At 39.6% G+C, this 20,716-nt stretch overlaps 1 protein-coding gene across 1 annotated transcript in view; it reads left to right on the top strand.

Moving 5' to 3' along the window:
• Nucleotides 1–20,716, top strand: part of LOC117236026 — a 218,042-nt gene that overhangs the window by 177,473 nt on the left and 19,853 nt on the right. Inside the window, exon 2 of the mRNA XM_033498604.1 lies at nucleotides 16,169–20,370. Coding sequence (XP_033354495.1) covers nucleotides 16,169–20,370 — 4,202 coding nt within the window. The remainder of the gene's footprint in view (nucleotides 1–16,168; nucleotides 20,371–20,716) is intronic.

Raw genomic sequence — 20,716 nt, forward strand, 5'->3', positions numbered from 1 at the left:
TAAGTTGTATGCAACTTTTGATTTATTTTCCATTGGTTGGATGTCAAATATCGCGAGAACTCGCTAAATAATATCTTATATATGTCAGAGATGAAAGGATACCGGGGCCTTCTCTTTGGAATTCTTGGGAAAATCCCCAATATTTTAATCTTTATAATTTAACTCGATTATAATTGTCCGAGATTTGTGATAATGAGCTTGGGCTCGAGGTGACAACTAGTCGCTGAACATAGCCGCGGTCGCGGGTTGAACGTTTTTACCTAACAGAGATGTAGAGTAATTCTATAGATCTAGTTAAAAGGAATAGTTGTAGCGGCACGCGAGAGTAAACATTCCAACAGCTTCTGTTCCGTGGCTCGCCACACACAGACCCTATTCTTCGGGCAAGATGATTACCAGATGTCGATGTATCTCCACAGTACGTATTCAGCTAGTCTGAGGACCCGCTATAAATCTTAGGATTTAGTTAACTAAGATCCTTCAAACGGACAAACAGTCTTTATCCTAACAGTCCCTGAATCTACCACCTACTACGGGAAAATACGGGAAATCTGCTTTTCTCACAAACGACGCTTCCCGCTAGCAACTTTCTCTCAAGGGCGATTAGCATCCTTCTTCAGCCACCAACATAGAAATTGACCAATTAACAGGAACCCTCACTTTCCGAACGAAGGCTTTCCTCGACGAATCCGATGATCTCGTGTGCTTAGACACATCCCATCATAGTTTTCCTCTGCAGCATCATCGTGACGGAATGTCATTCTCTCGTGACGTCTCATTAGCGAGTTACATAGCGTCTTTACACTCGGTGGATATTCTACGTTTTAACAAAGAGTTAGTTCAGTAATACTTGTATCCCGTTTGTTGTATGTTTGTTATCCCGTTGACCGCGGATTCGTTGTTGGGCCTGGGATCATTGTCATTAGCATCTCGAGTATCTAATTACCACGGTTACTTGTCAAATTCTGTAATAATCATATTTGCACTAGTAAATATCTTCTCTATTGCATAACAACAATGTTTAATCCAAATGAAGATTCGCTTCACGCCCCTGATCCTAATCATAATGTGAACCCGACATATATATTTTATATATACCTTATATTTTACATCTATCTTATATCTATAGGATTTTGGTAACCAAAGGAAGGCTATATAGGGTTTTATCGACAAAAGAATCAGTATCTGTTGCACCGAATTCATCAATTTAAAAATATGTCAGTTTATGATTCTGCTACCTAAGAATTTAATTAAAAAAAATATATCCAAGGCTATTATTATTAATATCTGTATATTCAATAAATAAACAAATGACAAGTAGGTGTTCTAATATTAGCGGCTGGTACGTTATGCATATTAAAAAACAGACTATACATCATGTATGATTACAAGACATTGAACGTATTAGTATCATAAATTTATCTTAAATTCTGAAATATCTTCATAACCCGAATCGATCTTCTGAAACTCCATTGATTCAGCAATATCCTATTGTAATAATCTTGGAAGGAGCAGCATGTGCACGCGCGACGAGTATCGAGAGATCTAAACAGCTCCCCAGGCTCGACTTTATCACGCCACTGGTATTGCCGGGAAACTTACGAACTGATAAAGGGAATAAATTCAATGGAACGCCTGGATAGCGTAGTAGCAGCGATCAACCGAAAGCAAGTATGACTTTCCATCTTTGCTCGATGCTGAAATGCTCATTCAAGGCCACACTCTCAAGATCACGGTCACGTCGTTAGTGTTGGACAATCGCCATCTGTCATCGACCGTTTCTCTTATACGATGTCCAACGAGCGCAAAATAAAATAAACAGAAAACGAACAGTAATATCGTGTCGTGATTACCTGTACATGCATCACCTCGCTCATTTACATTTTCATTGGAGAAAAACTCGAGGAATCTCGAAAGATTCTTTTACATTTCATCCAGAGAACACCTGTCAACTTGATGCTTCGCGATCATAAATATAATGATTATTCATTTGCTTCCGTATTAGCTTCCAAGAAGGTTAGGAAGGTAATTTAATAAAAGGATATATCATTCCACAAAGATTTTCCTTTTCTTCGAATCGCGTTATTTCGTAAATGGGTATTCCCCTCTTATGAAGAATATTTTCTTTAGGATTCTCTTCAGCTACGAATAAAAGTTTGAAATCAATTTTTATGTTGTAACTGTACTGAATCTACCGATAATTTTGTTATTGGATCAAAATTAACGTTCGTTTAGTGTGTGACTAAATTCACATAAGAATGTTTTTGAGTCCCCTGTATGGAGTTTGGATTAATTCAGCTGGATGATTCGCTATCCTCGTTGTACGTGCTTATTTCGAACAGATTTTAATGGTCCTTCTAAAAATAACGTATATGATAAAATATATTTAGAAAAAGAACATATATCTAAACGATATTTAAACTGGATATTTTATTCTTTTCTGAATAGAAATTAAAGGTTTGAACGATGAACGTATTATACTAGAAATACGAGATACAAAGCAATCTTGTATTTCAAAATTCTCATTCGAAAACATAGAGAAAGAATCATATTTTTTTCTGCCGCAAGCATAAAGGTAACAGAAAGAGATCAAGAAAACATCTTGTGCCACGGACAAATTACGAACATATCTTCTGAGATCCAGAATATAAAAGAAGGTATAAATAAGGCTTAACTGTGCCGTCCAAAATATAAAGAAAGAATGAGAAAGAGGGAAGGGCATACAGAGCATCGTGGCGATAGAAAGAATTCTGTGTGAGCCAGTTCGTGACGTGGTGGCGATGCACGACTTTGATAATTCCTTCCTTTCTCCGTGTCCACGTGATATCCGGGCGAAAGATCGCACCGACAGAACGGAGGCTTTCAAGGGATCGCTTTACATTCGTGAGAAGTCAATGATCTTGATCGTGATCGTTGGTACGCCCGCTAACCTTCTGGAGGAAGAAGGATTTCGCTGCAAAACCGCGTTCATTGGTATTTCTATCGTTTGTTGCTGATTGTAAAATGCCACGAATACCTTAGAGGAAATCATTGGAAAATGTTCGATACTTAAGTAACGTAGTTTATGAATATTTCAGCTCCTCAGAGAAACTCCATATTTTTTCCTCGTGACTTGACATAAATATCGCAAGAACCTGCTTGAAGATGCTTCGAGCGGCTGATGAAGCTTTAAAGAGTATTCTACAATTTTTTATAAATTCTCCGAAGTTAAATTTTGAATAGAAGCAGAGGAATGATTCGTAGAATCCGGATGATCTTCGACCCACGAACGTCGTCGGAGATAACGAACGTGTCGGGCACGCATGATCGATCACGTGCTCACCGAGAAACGATTCGAATTCCGTTACCAGGAAACATTCGAGATCCGATGGTTTCTAGGAAGAAGATGAATTTCTGTTGCTGTCAAGGAGGCTGGATACGGAAACGAGGCGTCAATTACGCATGGTACGCAATATCTTAAATCATCGGCCCGTAAATTAATACCCCACTGTCGTACAATTTGTTATAATTTATATCGAATCATTGACGCCTGCGGGTTAGCGTGTCTAACGGGATTCATTTTTCATACACAATCATAATAAATGTCTAACAAGTATTTCACAGTAAAAAGTTGGTGATTATCACTTTCTTTGCTATTAAATTTAAATAAGAACACTCGAAAAAAAGGAAAATAGAAAAACGTTCTGTTCTATCAAAATATTTAAAAGTAGCCTGGAATAATAATTAATTATTACATATATCTGTAAGTCTATATTTTCAAAAGAATGTAGTCGATAGTAGTATTGTAATATAAAAATATTGATACGTTGGAATTTTAATATGGAAGAATTAAAATATTTGTTCGAGATTCGAGTAGCTGCAAGATGGGTTGGGTACGATCTCGAATTTTTAGGATCCTCTTCCATGGATCCTGTGGATCGCTTGCCACATCCAGGAAGCGTTCCGGCAGCCGACCACTGACTTTTCGCGAACGTCGATCTGACCGTCCGCGTTCCATTGTTCTCCCGATATTTGCATACGGTTTAATGGAACATCGGGACCCTATTGTGCGTCCCTGGAAATCTTATGTAACGACGCTCTAGGTGATAACATCTTCGACACGTAATCGCATGCGTAACTTTATCGATGCTACCGAAAGGTCCTTAAACGGACATTCGATGCAATGTTAGTTCCTTGTGAAACAGGCTTAAGATTCGACATCGATAAGCGTGACACGAGTTCTGTGGTTAACATCAAATTCTAAACAAAATTAACTGAATTATACCTGTATATTACGTATTGTAATTTTAATCCGGCTTTGCTTTATTTTACCGTATCTTTATTTTGAGATATTGCAAAAAAGATGTAAAAAGATCCGAAATATGTAGAATGATAACCATTATTGTTATATCATACTTGAAAAGATACGATTATTTGCACTTAAATTTCAATACGTAAACCAGAAATTTTTCAACTTTTTACGAAGTGTCACGGTCACTCCCACGTTTCCAAAGTGACTTACCAGCAATAAAGACGCACACATGTGATCAGTCCTGCGGCAGTAACTCGCGAATCGTTCGAACTATGATTACATACCGAAGATTGCATCGGTACGACTCCTCGTTGCATAATAGCTCTTGGGATCTTCCATTAAATCATACACAAGTCTCGAAGAGAAACCATGAGCGCATTTTCAGATTGCAGAACGTGGAAACTTTCGATAGATGGTTGCTATAAAACGTTTTATAAAAGGGTCATTAAGCTCGCTGATCGCTGTCGATTCGATTTCGTTCGTGAAAGTTTTCATTGATGGATCTACCGTGAAATCTTCACTGCTCAATAACTTCGACTTTTCCGATTCAAAAATGACTAAAAATTAAATGTCAATTTTAAGGAACACGCAAGAATAAAATTATCTTTTTCTTTTATTTTTAACAAAAATACCTTAAGAATAATTTATAATCCTCACTAGAAGAGTATTACAAAACAAAGAAACAGAACATTAAATATAGCGAAATACATTTTTTCTATTGTTTTTAGTGAAGATGCGCAAAGAATAATTTATAATTTTCACCGAAGAGCTATTAAAAGAAGAAGAGAAAGGAAAAAAAACAGAGCACAGCTATCGTCCATTTTTACACGGCAGAAAAGCGTTCTCCGTCTGACACACACGGGCGCACCTACTGCCACTGCGTCTGTACATGCATGGCTCGTTCCACTTGTGGTCGTCTTTCGTGAAGCGTGTATCCGCTTCCGGCGGGACGAGTCGCAGAGGACACTCCGGTCACTGAACACAAATAACTCATTGATAATTATGTAATGAATTCGTCGTTTCGTGATGATCGACGAATGCCTATTATTTTGGAATTCAATGACTAGCAATTAGCTCTTTCACGGCGATTCAGCTTGTATCAATTGTCGAACGGCATTCGACAATTTGTCAGTACTATTCAGAATAGAATACGTTCCTCCAGCCAAGGAAACAAAACAAAAATGTCAACTTTTGTGAACTTATCGAACAGAAAGCAATTTAACAAAAATTAAACTATTTTACTGAATAAAATTTGTTATTTATAGTATATCAAAGATACATTAACTCACGAAAGTATTCGGACTCCATTAGCACCGACCAGATTCAAACCAATCCAAAAAAATGGTATGTAGAATTTGTATGAAACTTATTGCAAACATGCACTGAAAAAATTATCTTGCAATTAGTAAATATCGTGACCTGATACTGTAATAAATAATTGGCTACTCAAGTAGTTTGATAATTTTCGTGAATATGTTTGAAATAAATATCTTGTAACATCTATATACATTTTCAAATCCCTTCTAAATTTTACCAATACCATCATGTTCGTCGTGCTTCACTACAGTGTTAATGAATTTTAAGAATGTGTAATATAACACTTATAAGATATTTATGAAAGGTTTCTTCAAGTGTTCGAATACTTTCATGTGCCACGATATTTCAAAACATTAAATTGTATCGAACTCACGATCCTTTCCATCAATTCTATTCGATTCCTATAAATCGTGCTTCACCGGTAGGTTAATGTGTTTTCATCATAGTCGAACGCGTTTCTCTGGCGTAGCAGATACGGACGCAGGTTGCAGAACACGGTAATAAACATTCGGGTACAGTTGAACGTGTTCGAAGAGCATGTAACCTGTTGCGTTGCCATTCCTCGAGTATTGTTCCGAAAAATGGCGTGCAACAAAGGGAGTGTGTCCAACAGGTGGTTAGACCTGTTCAACATGTGCGCATCATATGTGCGTTGAATGCATTCGTGCGTCACTTAAGGAACATGCGATCGTTCGCTTTTTTAAAACAGCCAGCTTCCAATTGAAATTCTTACTTGCTTCCTCGGTAGCGTTCATTAAGTGCAACTATTTTATGATTTTTTACGCCTACTTTGTACATGCATAATTTTCCATTCAATGCATAACGATCAGTTTTATTCTCGCGTGAATTTTTTATGCATGGATTTATAAATTATTTAAGAGTTGGAAACAATACTGCATCGTGAGAAATGTTTTCAATTATCTTAGGAGTAAGTGATGGATCAAAATTCTAGAAACCATTTTAAAGATTAATTCTTTTAAAGAATATAGTCGACTCAAATGTTCATAGTCTGTAAAATTTTTATAAATTTTGTAATTATTTGCTATACGTAACTCTGTTTGCAGACGATTGATTGCTTTAATTAGATGAATATTGCTAGTCTACAGGAATCGAGTTCGTTCTACCTCCTTTCGATCGGTAGCAACTTCTCTGAAAAATTTCCTAAGCGTCCATAACAATACGTATAAATCACTCATAGTTCTTAAAGTCCATGATTGGCATAATCGTTTGGTCGTAACACGGTACTATAAATGATTTGTAACTTGGTTGGAACACGATACGAATAAGAAAGAAATAAATTCGGAATATCATTAGGTAATTATTATCGATGCCGATAATCGAGTCGTAATAATGAGAAAAAACGGAAGGGTCAATGATCTCGATATTATCGATTTTGTTTGTGATAGACCCCGGTCGCCCCGAGGCTAACATGAACACCTGGTTCTATGAATATTCGAGACTGATCCAACAGATTTTAATGCGAATACGCGCTATGGTTATTACCACATCTATTATAAATTTAATGAATACTCTTCGAGACGTGTAGTATAATTGTAAACGAATAACTTCCGCAAACTTTTTCTCTACCCAATTAGTGTTTGTGTTAAATGAATTATCTGTTCATTAATTGATCTGTTCAGGTAATTGATATCTCAAAAAATAGAATAAAGTTCTCGGATGCCAGAAGACAAAAGAGAATTTATCAGAGCAACAGAGGTAAATGTATTGAAGCAAATGGAGTCGGAAGCATTGACGAATATTTTTTAACGAATTTCACGAATGTTGTAAGGAAAAGGAACGTTTGAAGAACCAGTCTGGTCTTGTGGGTCGTTAATCTACATCTTTCAAGAGTATTACATAAAACCATTAGGCGAGACCTTGATTACGTCAAGTCTGTAAAATGAGGTTTCCACGGATAATTACGCGATGACTAAGCGTATTTGATGGAAATTATTTATTAAGTTACGATGAAACAATTTTTAATTTTCCATTAAGATTTTCTAAAACCCTAATACAATTATTATAGTTATTGAGTTTTTTATCACATTTGATCAAAGATTTTTCTCACATTTAGATTAATAAAATTTTAATAATACTGTAACAACATTTTCGACAAGAAATGTGCAAAATTTTCAGCTCTTTATGAAGGACATATACGCAAAATAATTCGTTTACGCGGATTACTAATCTCCCCTTTGGTTGCTTTGAGAAGGAGCCATTCATGGCATCCACGTTGTCACAGGGTCACGGCTTCGGCATAAATACCGAGATAGTACTCATAGATACGGAGCAATCCTACGAGTTATCTTATGCACGATGCCTTGGACAACATTGAAGCGTGATTACGATCCTGGCCAGTTTAAGACAAAGCCAGCAAATTGCCAAGATGCTACCTCTGTCTCGTGCATGCATATAAAAATTGAATTCAACAACCGACCACTAACTTTACATCACGTAACGCGAATTAAGTTAATTGTTCTCGAACGAACCTAAATGCAAAATTTAATACTACCCTTCAAGCGGACAATTCATTTTTACACAGAAAAAACATTCAAACGAAATTACGCGGCAATTACGTTGCTGGAACATCAAACCATACGTATTACGATAATCACATTTGCGCGTAAGTGGCTCGAAACTTTATTAACCGGCTAAATTAAGTTAAACGACGCTGGGGGAGGCGAACGCGTTGGAACCATCGCAATAATTCTCTAGAATCGCCGTACCGCGCATGTACATCCGAATAAGGACGAAAAATATGATACTATATAGCACGTACATCGAAAGTCCGCGCAATCGGCGGACACGCTTGAACAATTACAGTAACTTATAGTAATCGGCGCGCTACCCGCGAGTCTCGAGGACAATGAAGGCCACGAGGTGACGAAGTGGCTGGATTAAAACAAGAGACGAGTTGGGGATACAAGAACGTTTCCAAGCATTTAGTCGCCGAGCGCAGTCCGTTTCGGCCTTTGAATTTACGATGGAGAGCCGCGGACGCGGGCAAAGTTATCGCGCTACGAGTAATGAACACTTGTTCGTTTTAAAGTAGCCGTCCGACAATTTGTACGTCAGTCGGAACGGCGCGACAAGACCGACTTCTATCTGGCGCGAATCTCGCGCACTTCTTGCGCTCCTCCTTTTGTGGCGCGTGCACAGTCCGAGTCGCGCGCTCGTAAAAGCGTACCATCCGTTGTTCCATCCGAAATTCCACGCGACAAACCCTACAAAGTTAGATCTTTGAAGCGATATTTTAACATTTTGAAATACCTTGAATACCTTCCTTTGATCAAAATTTACGTAGAATTAACGTTATTGAGCGTTTGGATAATTTAATGACTTTAATGAATGTTTCATTGAACTATCAGAGAAACACCATCGTGAAATACAACAATAAAAATATTGTAATTGTTCAAATATGACACCACTTTCACGAAAATATGGATAACAACGCACAAGTATTGGTAAAATATAAAATTCACAGTGAGAGTCAGACAGGAATCAAAAAGCCATTGTTTAGAACAGTTTATCAATTGTACGGAGCATAATCGTAGTTTAGCTGGAACTCAATTAGGTAGTGTATGCAATAGCTACATAAACTATACTGTACTTTGTTCTACATATTACGCTGTAAATACCATTACTTTTTAATAAAGCATTTTTTTTATCAAGCACATTTCATTTTTAATATTTATATATATTATATAATCATATTTAATCACATGAAAGTACTACAGAGTAATACGAAATTCGATATATTTCGATTTAACTAAACATAATGCTGGTATAAATGCTGTAATAAATATAATGATATGCAAATGCTTCTTCTAGTAACTGTACATTCTCGTAAATACACATTTCGACATATCACAAAGTATTCATTTATTCGATACCTCCACATCGAATAATAATTTATTCAAACACCTGCGATCCAACTAAAAGATGTTCGTACAACCTACCATCATCTTACATCACGTCAAATACTAACAACTTTTGTTCTAATTTTTGCAAAATCCTGTCACCAGATTCTATCATCCACTTGATGTTTAAAATTCGTAAATATGTATATAATTCCGTATGAGACGCGAGATACGATCCCATGAAAGGACAAGAGACTCGAGGGCCGTCGTGATCGATGAAGAAACAGTAATCGCTACATCGTCCGGCGACATGGCTGTTTTCCGCGCGGAACAATGGCTGTTCTAGCGGAGAGAGCCGTAGTGGAATCAAGGAAACAAGGACAGAAAGAACAGCACTGACCTTCCTTATACACGTGTTCACATAAAACATTACGATCTTTTATGCGGTCACGTTCGCGGCGATAACCCACGACTTCTCGTGCCTTCTTCTGTTGCGACGCCAGCTTCGCCACCGAGTTCTCCCCTTTCTTCTCCCTCCGCCATTATTATTATCCGCCAATTCTTTTTTTCGCCTGTGCCAGTCGGTTCCTCCGGTTTCACCGGCGGGACAGGGAGGACACCCATGGACCCCTCTAGAATTCCGTGCAACGTCGGATTCTTGCGCGCCAGTGCAGAAGGTCAGATGATGACTCGCGATTCCGGAAGGGATAATAGGTGGTCTGCATTATTCAGGACCTCAGGATGCAGGACCAAGACCATAGCTCGGTGTCGGACCTCACGTTTAACCGCTACGATTGCGCCGGACAAAAATGCCCGCTCGTCGATGTGGAAGCGATTCGATACTTCGAATTGAATAACAACGGTGTACGGGCTCGTTTCTGCCCCGATCTTCCTATGCACCAATCCCTGATAATTTGGTGAATCGCTTGAAATGTTTCGACGATCAGTGATTTTGTACTTGTGAGTTCTCTGGGATACGCTGAGCTCATATTCTTCAGTGTTTGGTTTTTGAACAGTTTTCAGAGATGACAGATATTTGCTGATATTTGATTAGCCGCTATGTTTTCTGAACGCTATACCAGTTACAAATTAAACTTAGACTTTTTGGATTCTGAAAAATGGGTACGTTTATTTAGAGGAAGGAGATAACGAGTAAAAGAAATTTAATATTTTATTCTCAAAATTATATTGCAATTTGTGATGCAATTTTGTAGATTACCACTTGATGATTCAGTACTTGGGGTCTAATTTCTATGGAATTCTACTCTGTATAATTTCTGAATAATTTCAGAATCACGTAGCGCAATACGCGAGTAAACTATTTCACTGGAAAACAAGTAAATAAAATGTCGATTAAGCTGCAATTGTAACGCCCTTAAAATTTTTTCCAGGTCATCCGGTTCTGAAAATTGCGACCGGTTTGCACGGTTCCATGCAACAAAGTGCATGTTCTCATAGCAATCATATCTGGTTTTGCTGAGTGAACGAGATCTGGTACTCACGTTTTTGTCATGAGCGCTGGTTATGCGTATCTCGACTTTGTTGTGTGGTTTGAGCACGCCAATAATCAAAATACTGAATCGTTCGAAAACAACATCAATCAGGATCCTAAGACGTGCTCGTAAAAATCAACATAATACCAAGTCTATAGTTGAACATAAACAACATCAACATACCGATATCATACTAACATACTGATAATACGACTGGAACTCGAAGATTCATAAATAAACACCATCTGTTCACCGTGAAAGCTTAAAATCCAAAAATAAGTAAATCGTATTTAAGCACTGAAGAAAAGAAGTTGGATATGTTTTACAATCCTCTGTCAAGTTTTATTTAAACGACATCGAATACTGGGAACAAAAATGACGGAATTGCGTGGCAGTCAATTCCTCCGATTCGCACAACCATTCATCTGACTGAAGTTGGAGAAGGGGTCATTTTTCGTGGTGAAACAAAACGAGAATTGCCCATTAACCGCACGATAGGGTGGAAGATGTCGATGTACCATCGCGTGTGAGAAAGCCACGAACGAAGATCCCCCAGGCGTTCCTTGCCTGTGTATAACGTAAATATAGTGCATCTAGTTAGTTTTCTTATCAACCACCAGAGAAACGATTCCTTAAATCACATTAATTTTGAATCAACTTTAATATACCCTCTACACTTTTGACATAGTTCATTGTAATAATGGTATTCTAACCAGATTAATATTAATCTTTTATTTTCGTATAAAAATTCTGTATTCCAATGTAACAAAGCAATATTTATACATAGGAATTTCTTGGTAAAAATGTACGCATGGTAGATTGCGTTTATCATGGATATATTGATGAAGTCATTAAATTAATTGTTTCTTTCTTGCTTTGTAATTCGTTTCGCGAAATACGGTGTTCTGCCGTGAAGTTTATGGCACTCCTTCCATGCAAGAATACGTATGAGCTGTCGGAAGTTGATGGGTCGTTAATTATACTTGACCTCGATAAAACTTTTTTTCGGAAGTTTTTGTCCAATCTTGATAAGTTACGATCTGAAAAGTGCCGCAGAAGGCTTTGTAGAGCTTTTAGACATCAACCATATTCTTGCCGTTGATAAAGCGAAACCTTCTATTTTGATTTCATTTCTTCAGTTATATTCGTAAAACGCTGGCTAATATTATCTGCATCTTACGATTCGAGTATTACGGAAATTTAATTATTACAGAAATTAAATGAATTTCTAAAACACAATAAGGACCAATTAATTTAACAGAAAGGAAGACAAAGTGTAATAAATGGAAAAACGGAGGAAATTAATGAATAATTTACGCTTCACGTGGAAACAGTAAGACAACTGTGTTAACCGTGCACGGAGGCATCCCTTTTCCCGTCACTGATGATTTACCACGGAAGCGGTTCTCGCGCGCTTAAAACTGCTTTCCACGTGTCGTAGACTTGTAAGTTATGCGCGTGCATATGGAGACGTAAGTGCCTGATGCGGTCATTCTCGCGCCGTGTAACATCGTCGCGGCCTACGGATAAAATTTTGTCCATCCGTACCTAGGATATAGGCGTCAAGAAAAAGTGTAAATTATCGCGAAACCTGTGGAACGTTGCCGGAAGAACTAGCGGATTCGCTGATTTATCGACCGCCTTTAATTACGAACGCGTTACTGATTTGTAACATCTTACGAATAAATTTCACGTTGAATATTCCCCAGACACGACTACACGCCGTCAATTATTTCGCTGCGGGAACTTCTCTTTGTTTGTAAATTTTCATATTTATTATTTATGTAATTGTTAAGAGATAGATATCGGCGTCGTAAAAAATGAATTCGATAAAAATCTACCTATCGTGTGCAAAATCGAACACTGATAAAAAGGATGGTTGGAAACTTCAATGTTTGCTTAGAATATTGATATTTAAAGTAAAAATGGTAGATTGCTTTGGATCATACGAAATAGGAACTATTTACTTTTTGATTATTCTCCGAGATATTAACGCTAGAACGAACCAAGGATTAATTGTATTTCATTTGTCTTGAAACATATCGTAAATAAGGATTACAGAAGCGAAACATGATAAGTCATTTTTTTAAACTAATTGCGAATCATATTAAGATATCCTCTTTCAGCCAACAAGTTATGTATACACAAACGTCTTTTTTTCAAATAAATGTACCGATAAGTTAGTGCAGATATAATTTCTTCTGCGTAGTATTTCTGATAATACTAAAACCAATCTGAACGGTGAAATAACTTGGATTAGCAGAGAATGTGATGGAAAAAATGGACACGAGTCGGTGGGATTGGTCGTCCGCGTGGCAGGTCGCTTCTTCAATATCTTTTATTTCTGTTTGCTTATAAGGAAACTGGTACCATGTAATTACCTTGGGATACCGCTACGGTGTTATCACACCCTTTCCACTTTTCTCTTTGTCGTACCGTGAGTCGAGATAGAGATCTCCTCTCGTCCGTACTTATAAAGTGGTTTGACCCGAGACCTTGACACTTGACTTCAACCGCATCCTTTCTTCATTGAGGGACACCGTTAGCTTCGTGGACCCTACAGAGGGTGACACCACTTTCCTTTCATTGGATGCAAAGCGTGTCACAGAAATATAATATACGAAATACACAAGTAATGACAATTTTTAGAGAAATCCAAATTTTATTGATTCCTTAACTACTGACAAACAATCTGATTGGGTTCTAGGCGATATGTTTCTTTACGCTTGCTTGGTAGCTTTTTAAATTCTGTTTATAAACATATAAAATATTTTCAAACAGCAATTTGTACTGTATTAAAATTTAAAGTTAGTGTTACATTAATTGTATAAATACATAGCAGCACTCAATTTTCATCAGAATCTAGTAAATTTCGTATGAGTATTAGTGTCTCAAAATTAGATGTTGGTAGTTAAGCATTGTACAAATAGGTTTAAATTTATGTATAAGTGAGATAAAAAAGTTAGTATTGAATTTAAGCTGTCTGTTGTTACATTTTATGAGTTTTATATTAATGATTTTTATAGGAATCGTTTCCTTCGTCATTATTAACTTAATACTTGAAATTAATGTAACTGTTATATGTTATCAGAAGAAACATATGTTAATATGTTTTAAATAATGGTAAACTCTTTAACTTTCTCCTGAGAGTCTTCCTTAATATCTGTTCGGAAGTTCAAGAACGATAAACGAGTACTATACTTCAATGCTACTAACGGTACTATCAGATCCTTTCTCCTTCTCCTGCCGATGTATCCACGATCACGATGAAAGTCTTCCTCTTGTCTACATGCACGAGGTAACTCGACCTGAGGCCTTGGTACTTGATCGACCAAATTCTTTTCTCACAGACTACCGATCTTATTCTACTACTCACGTTCTTTCTACAAGAAAAATTGCTCTTCACATCTAAGATAACATCCTTTAAATAAATCAGTCGTAATGAAACGATTACAACACGTTTTCAGACGGTTTGAGAATCAAACATGATTGAGTGTACAATATAATTAATTTCAGTCAATACATTAGCACTGCCTTTTTCTTCGATCTTGTTCCTTAAATCTTACGTTCATCTATAAAAGATTGCAATCAGTATCGATCGATTTCGCGTTTCCATAGAGGTATAGAGCAATGAACGAAGCATCTACGGTGTTCAGTGATCTCGATATGAATAATTGACCAGAATAAGGCGGTGCTACATAATCACGACGACATGCAATTCCGTCTCGTTCCGGCTCTATTCGTAGAGAGAAAGTCCGGTTAATGTAAACGGATCCGTAACAATACGTCGAGAAATAGTAAAACATACAGTTGTTACACGAGCTCGTACTCACGGCTACGAATTCCTTTCCTTCTTTTTTCCCGTTTTTGAAACACGCATAATATACGCCAAAAGAATTCACGAAATCGATAGATCAATGCAAAAGTATCTTTCCAATGTTTCGTAATTGATTGCGTTACGACACAAGTCTGAGATTAACTAGACATTATTTAACAAACAGCGATCTTGGAAAATTAAATATTGTATGACCAATTAGTTATTTAATCGTTCCCATTCGCGACATTAACAAACGAGTCTATCGTTTCCATCGTTTGTTCGACTCGCTCGTAATCGTTTCTTGTCATGATATACCTACCAAAAGTAGGTTCAACCTGTTTATCGAGCATTTAGATCATCTGTTCTGGCTAATTATTATCAATCGGTCGATTTACACCGCATTCCATTCAAATTGTACACCATCGGCCAACCGGGGATAAACAGAACGTGAATGGGACCGAATTCATGGAACATCGAAATAAGCGGAACGTTTCTTAAGATCACGGATAGCCGACTGGACTTGTTATCTTTTTTATTTTTCTCCTTTTTTCATTCTTCTCTCCACGCAGGGTTCCACGCACCCTGTACCGTTATTTCACGGTTCCGTACGCGGCAGTGAACGTTTGCTTCTTTACGTCACCTTCTTCGTGGCCCGTCACACCGCTGAAATTCCCCGAAGTCATGATCCGATTAAAATCGCGCGTCAAATTCAAGCCAATGATTTGGTGCGCAGTTAGATCGATCAAACTGATTTCTTACGTAATTGCTAGATCGTGCATGTTTATGCAAATTTACATTATTAGATGTGTAACTAAGGAAGTGAATTCTGAATGGAAATTAGTTTCGCTTACTATGTATTGTAACTACGGATTTTTTAGCGTTTTTAGATTAAGAAATGAATGGAATGAGCAGAATATAACATGCAAAAATAAAGTAGAGTATTTAGTAACGAAACAAATTTCTGCGTAGTTTTCATTTCTTTAGTTCGAAAAATTATGACTTTACATAAATATCTGTAATCTTGAAAAGTTAATTATAAGTTATTAGAAATTAATAAAAATGCTCAATTACGAACTATACAGAATTATTAAAGCGTTAATATAAGTCGCCGAATTCAAAAATTGATGAGTGTGCACGAATTCGTTTGATTTTAATATTCGACCGCCAAGTTCGTAATAATATTATAATTGTTTGATTAACGTTGCGGATGTCACAAGAAGAAAGGTGTATATTTAATCAAATTTCAATCCACGGAAGATAATCCTCCAGCCCAAAAGAAATTTGTTAAATAGAAATAATTTCTATTGTTCGGTAAAGAAGGAAAATGCGTCGTTTGTACTTGAAGTTAAGAATTGTTCGTTAAAGTTGACGACGAACTGTTTGTTTGCAGATTCCTCGATCGGCGATCATCGTCAGGGTCGCATGTCCCTTCCAGCCGAGCTACCGTCGTCGAAGGCGAAGAGGGAGCAGGCGCTTCGCAGCATCCTCGCGGCGAGAAGACGACAGATCTTTAGCCAACGGCCGATCGAATCTCGGAATCTGAACCGCACACCAAGACCATTCGACGCGTCCGCGAAAGATTCGCCGGATGTTCTCGAGGCTCAAGAGACGAGGCATGGAATGTACGTAACCGCACCAGCTACCATTAAACAGGACGAAGAAACAGCAAGTAGAATCATCGTGTCAGAACTGTCGAGCAAAGATGTGGACATCGAATTCGTATCGAAGGACGTAGAAGGCAAACAAACGATCGAGCAAAGTTCAACAAAACTGAGCAATGAGAATCTCACTGTCTCTGCTATCGAAGATAAACCAGTCTCTAGTAACCTTAAAAGCAACCATTCAATTAATCAAAGAAATTCCTCTTCGTCATCCTCGGCGACTGTCATCGTAAATACACAGAAAGCTTCCGATACGGAAGTTCGTAAAAAGAACATTGTCTCTATGCCAGAATCTCTGTACAATTACTTTAGACCGGTAGAAAGTAATATACCCGTAGAAGACATGTCACAGTTTCTATATTTTGGTCAGAAGATTCAACCAGATACGCAGAATACAACTGGGAACAATTCGGTTGAATCCACGCCAACCGTGGCAACCGTACCCAGTTCTCGAAGAAGGTATTCCATGAAGAGATTCAGTGCTACGACGCCTGTACCAGTGCCCAGGTTGGAAGAGATTATCAATGAAGAGATGAATATAGCCGTAGAAAGGCAGACGGTCGAGAAGAATAAGGTCTCGAAGATTAAGAACGTATTTAGAAGCGCGGAAAATGGCGTTTATTACAGGAAGGCCAGGCCAACGGAGGGGGCGATCGCCTCGAATATGATCGCAGTGAAGGAGGCAGGAAACGGCAGCGAGGCTAGAACAAACTCTGGAGATAAATTTCGCGACAATAACTCGTCCGCTCACGCTGACGCTGCGGACCAGCTGCGGCGCGAGAGAGGAAGTGCTGCAACCCACGTGGCCGTTGAAACGAGGAATGCGACCAACTCGACCCAGATACCGTACGCGCAGTCCGTTTCCGCGAACATGTACGACCAGACCGAAAGTGAAATCAGTTTTAAGCATCGTCCTGCGGATACGAACGAGTCCAAAACCGCTTCCACAACGTTGAACCGCGTGGAGCATACGAAGGCAATGAAGAGTTACACACGAAGAAGGAAGTACAATAATTTGTCCGTAAACGTCAGTACCGAAAACAAATCCGTATTTGAATATGAGAATCCTCCAGAGACTACAGATACAGAAATGTACGGAGAGCAGACGGAGAAAAAGATACGAAGGATCGATGTATACGACATAAACGATCACCCAGATATCTTCAAAACGGAAGAACCGCAAGCGGACCAAGTACACGTGACTAATTCCCGCGAGAGTAATAACATCGAGACTTCGACTTCCAGAGACAAGATTGGTCGATCGACCACCGAGCCATTTCGGATCGTTTGGGCGTCTCCTGAGACGTCCACCCTGCGGATCATCGTAACCGAGGGGAGTTTAGAAGAGAGTTTCGCGATCGGTGCAGATGCCGCGGAGAAGTATACCGTTAAACCGGTCGATTCTACGATGGAACGAGTTCGCAGCTTGGCTTCCGGCGATGTTCCCGCTGCGGACGCGGTTGCATCGAGCACGCCGATCGCGTCTACGAGTTGGTCCGCAAGCGACGTTCAGTTAGGCGCGTTTACGATCGAGCCGGTGTTAGTTCGATCCAAGTCTCGACATCGGGAACAGAAACAGCAGCAGCTGGAAGGAAGCAGCAAGGTAGAGCACGAGGGGAATCAGGATCCTCATCGACATCAGCGGCAGGAACAACAACAGCAGCAGCAGCACGTGTACGCTTACACGATAACGAACGTGACGCGGCTATTGCGCAACTACACCGGACCTGGGTTAAGCAGAGAGGAACAAGGAGGTCCAGAGCGGAGCACCGGTACGACCGAGATAACGACCGGATCAGCGCAGCGGCGTCAGCCACCGCCGCTGTCTCTTCTGCTTCCTCGTGCCGGTAGTGGTATAGAGGCAGGCCGAGCGCCGGCGGAACTCAGTGCCGGCACGACCGTCGAACCAGCCGCAGCCGGTGGAGCGTCCGCTGCTCACCTGGTGGGGGAACGACAGAGGAAAGTGGTTACAGTCGCGCCGCCGCAGTCGCAGCAACGTGCGGTCAACAGAACGTCGCTGGTGCAGCTGACCAGCGTAAACAAGACCTGGCCGAGGTCAACGAAGCCGACGGAACCGAGCCACCGAGGCGCCGTCCGCTGGAATCACACTAAAGTTAGAAATACGGATTTGGAGGGGTTTAACGACAGGAGGTTTCTCAGGAAGTCGGCCAGCGCAGTGCTCAATCAACGAATTGGAGCAAGTCCCGAAGAGGACGTCGTGCCCCCGGTAATAGGCAAGAGACGAAGGTTAACAAATGGGCAGACAGTATCCAATAGAAGAGTTAAAGGGACGAGCAAGATCGTAGAAGAGAATTTAAGTAAAGTGAATGGGTCCGGATCTTATTTGGTTAGCGATAAGAAAAATTTGGAGGAGAAGAATGTAGAGGATGTGGTGGAGGGTCGAGGATTTAGGTTAGCAAAAGTTGATGTGAATCGAACAAGTACCATTTTGGAAAATATGACGGCGGAAAGCGTAACAATGCAGCAGAGAGTTTCGCCTACTACGATCTCGTTTCCTCCCTCCGTGGAAGAAACGATCGATTGTACTACTCCTCAGACACCTGTGAATACCACAGAGGAAGATGGAAACAATGTGACAGAAGTGGTCACTTCACCAAGTGGAAATACGAACGTTGATACCAAAGACGAAAATACCGAGTTTGAGAGTGAAAACGAGAGTGTTCCCACTAGTAATGGTAACGCGTCCGATAGGAATGACGAGAGTAGTGCGGATAATGGTAATAATAACGGAAGTGGTTCGCCGACCGTGACAGTGACCGCGACGGCCGACGAAACGATCGTGCCCAAAGAAACGAGTACCACGCCGATGTCGGCGCCAGTTTTTCCGGTTACACCCAGAATAATCACGGAAGCGAGTCGAGCGTCAGTCGAGAAAGAAACTTTCGCCTTGAAGCCAACGGACTCCGCTATGACGGATATCAAAACGATCGAACTGGATAAACCTAAAACGTCTAACCTACATCCTTCGGAAATCCAAAAGATGTACAGGTCAAAAGACACCACCGTAACTACGACTACAGCTGGTGCACCGACTTCGTTCACTACAACGGAAGCTCCGACCACTACGATAACCACGGTTCAAATAGAAATTTCTACTATTCCCGAAAACCAAAGTACAATCTCTGATTCGAAAATATCGAATTCAGAAGTGAAACCTGCCCCGTTTTCAGATTCGACTTCGCAAGGAGTAAAGTCAGAAATATCCACAAATCCGTCGACAGAAACTGGAAAGCGAACGTCTGGTGAAAGGTCACCTGAAGTTAGAGGCCGAAACCTGTCTGATAAATCTCAGGACGCATCATCCGACAAAGATGACGTGCTACCTATAATGCATCTATACAACACTTCAGATATCTTCAACAACACTGGTCCCGTGAACTCGTTCTCCCGCAGTATGGAACGACGAGCGGAACTTCCGGTGAGCACGAAGCAACCGGAGATTTCGAGAACGACCGAGAAAGCCAACGACACGGTTACCCCGAAAAGTGCTACGAACGAAACGAATTCTATCCGCGTCCCAGAAAGCACAAGGAAGGATAAACAGGAAGAAAATCGTGATACGACCACGCAGGTTCCACCGACGGGTCCAGGTAGAGGATCCACGGGCGGAAGTAGTAACAATCGAACGAAACATAGGCCAATTTATCACCACACGATTCTGCCGGAATACAACACCTCTGTGTATTCCAACGAACTGAATAGGACGTTCTTTGAAAGTGGATTGATATCGGTTAGTCCAAGGGAATCGGTGAATATCAGTGAAGTGATATCGAAGAGACACGATGGAGATGCCATTGCATCGCAGGAGACTGTAGCCGTGGTGAGCTACATCCTGGCGACACTGGTCGTCTTTCCAATCGCTGTTGGCGTTGGCCTAATTCTAAGAAGACTGATACTTAGGAATCGTAAGGTGAGTGAGATTTTTTTTCGGTTAAAGTGGATATACAGTACCTCACGGAAGTAATATTTGAACACTTACTATAGAAAACTTTTATGTCCATATGTTGAAATTTCATTAGCAATGTAGTGAGATACGATTGTTACGACTATGATCTTCAGCTAATTATAGGCGTTAAAGCCTGGCTCCACTGAATATTGATGTTAATTAATATAATGCATCTTTAACTGTTTAAATATTTTTGTGATTTTTGCGGAATACATGCTTGTATTAAATATATTGTCATTACTATATACGTTTTTAGATTGTTTTCAAAATCTGCTCAGGCTCATAATGGTATTAATGACATTTTTAAATG

This window comes from Bombus vosnesenskii, unplaced genomic scaffold (genome assembly GCF_011952255.1).
Source record: "Bombus vosnesenskii isolate JDL3184/JDL3185 unplaced genomic scaffold, Bvos_JDL3184-5_v1.1 scf7180000013339, whole genome shotgun sequence".
Taxonomy (NCBI): Eukaryota; Metazoa; Arthropoda; class Insecta; order Hymenoptera; family Apidae; genus Bombus; species Bombus vosnesenskii.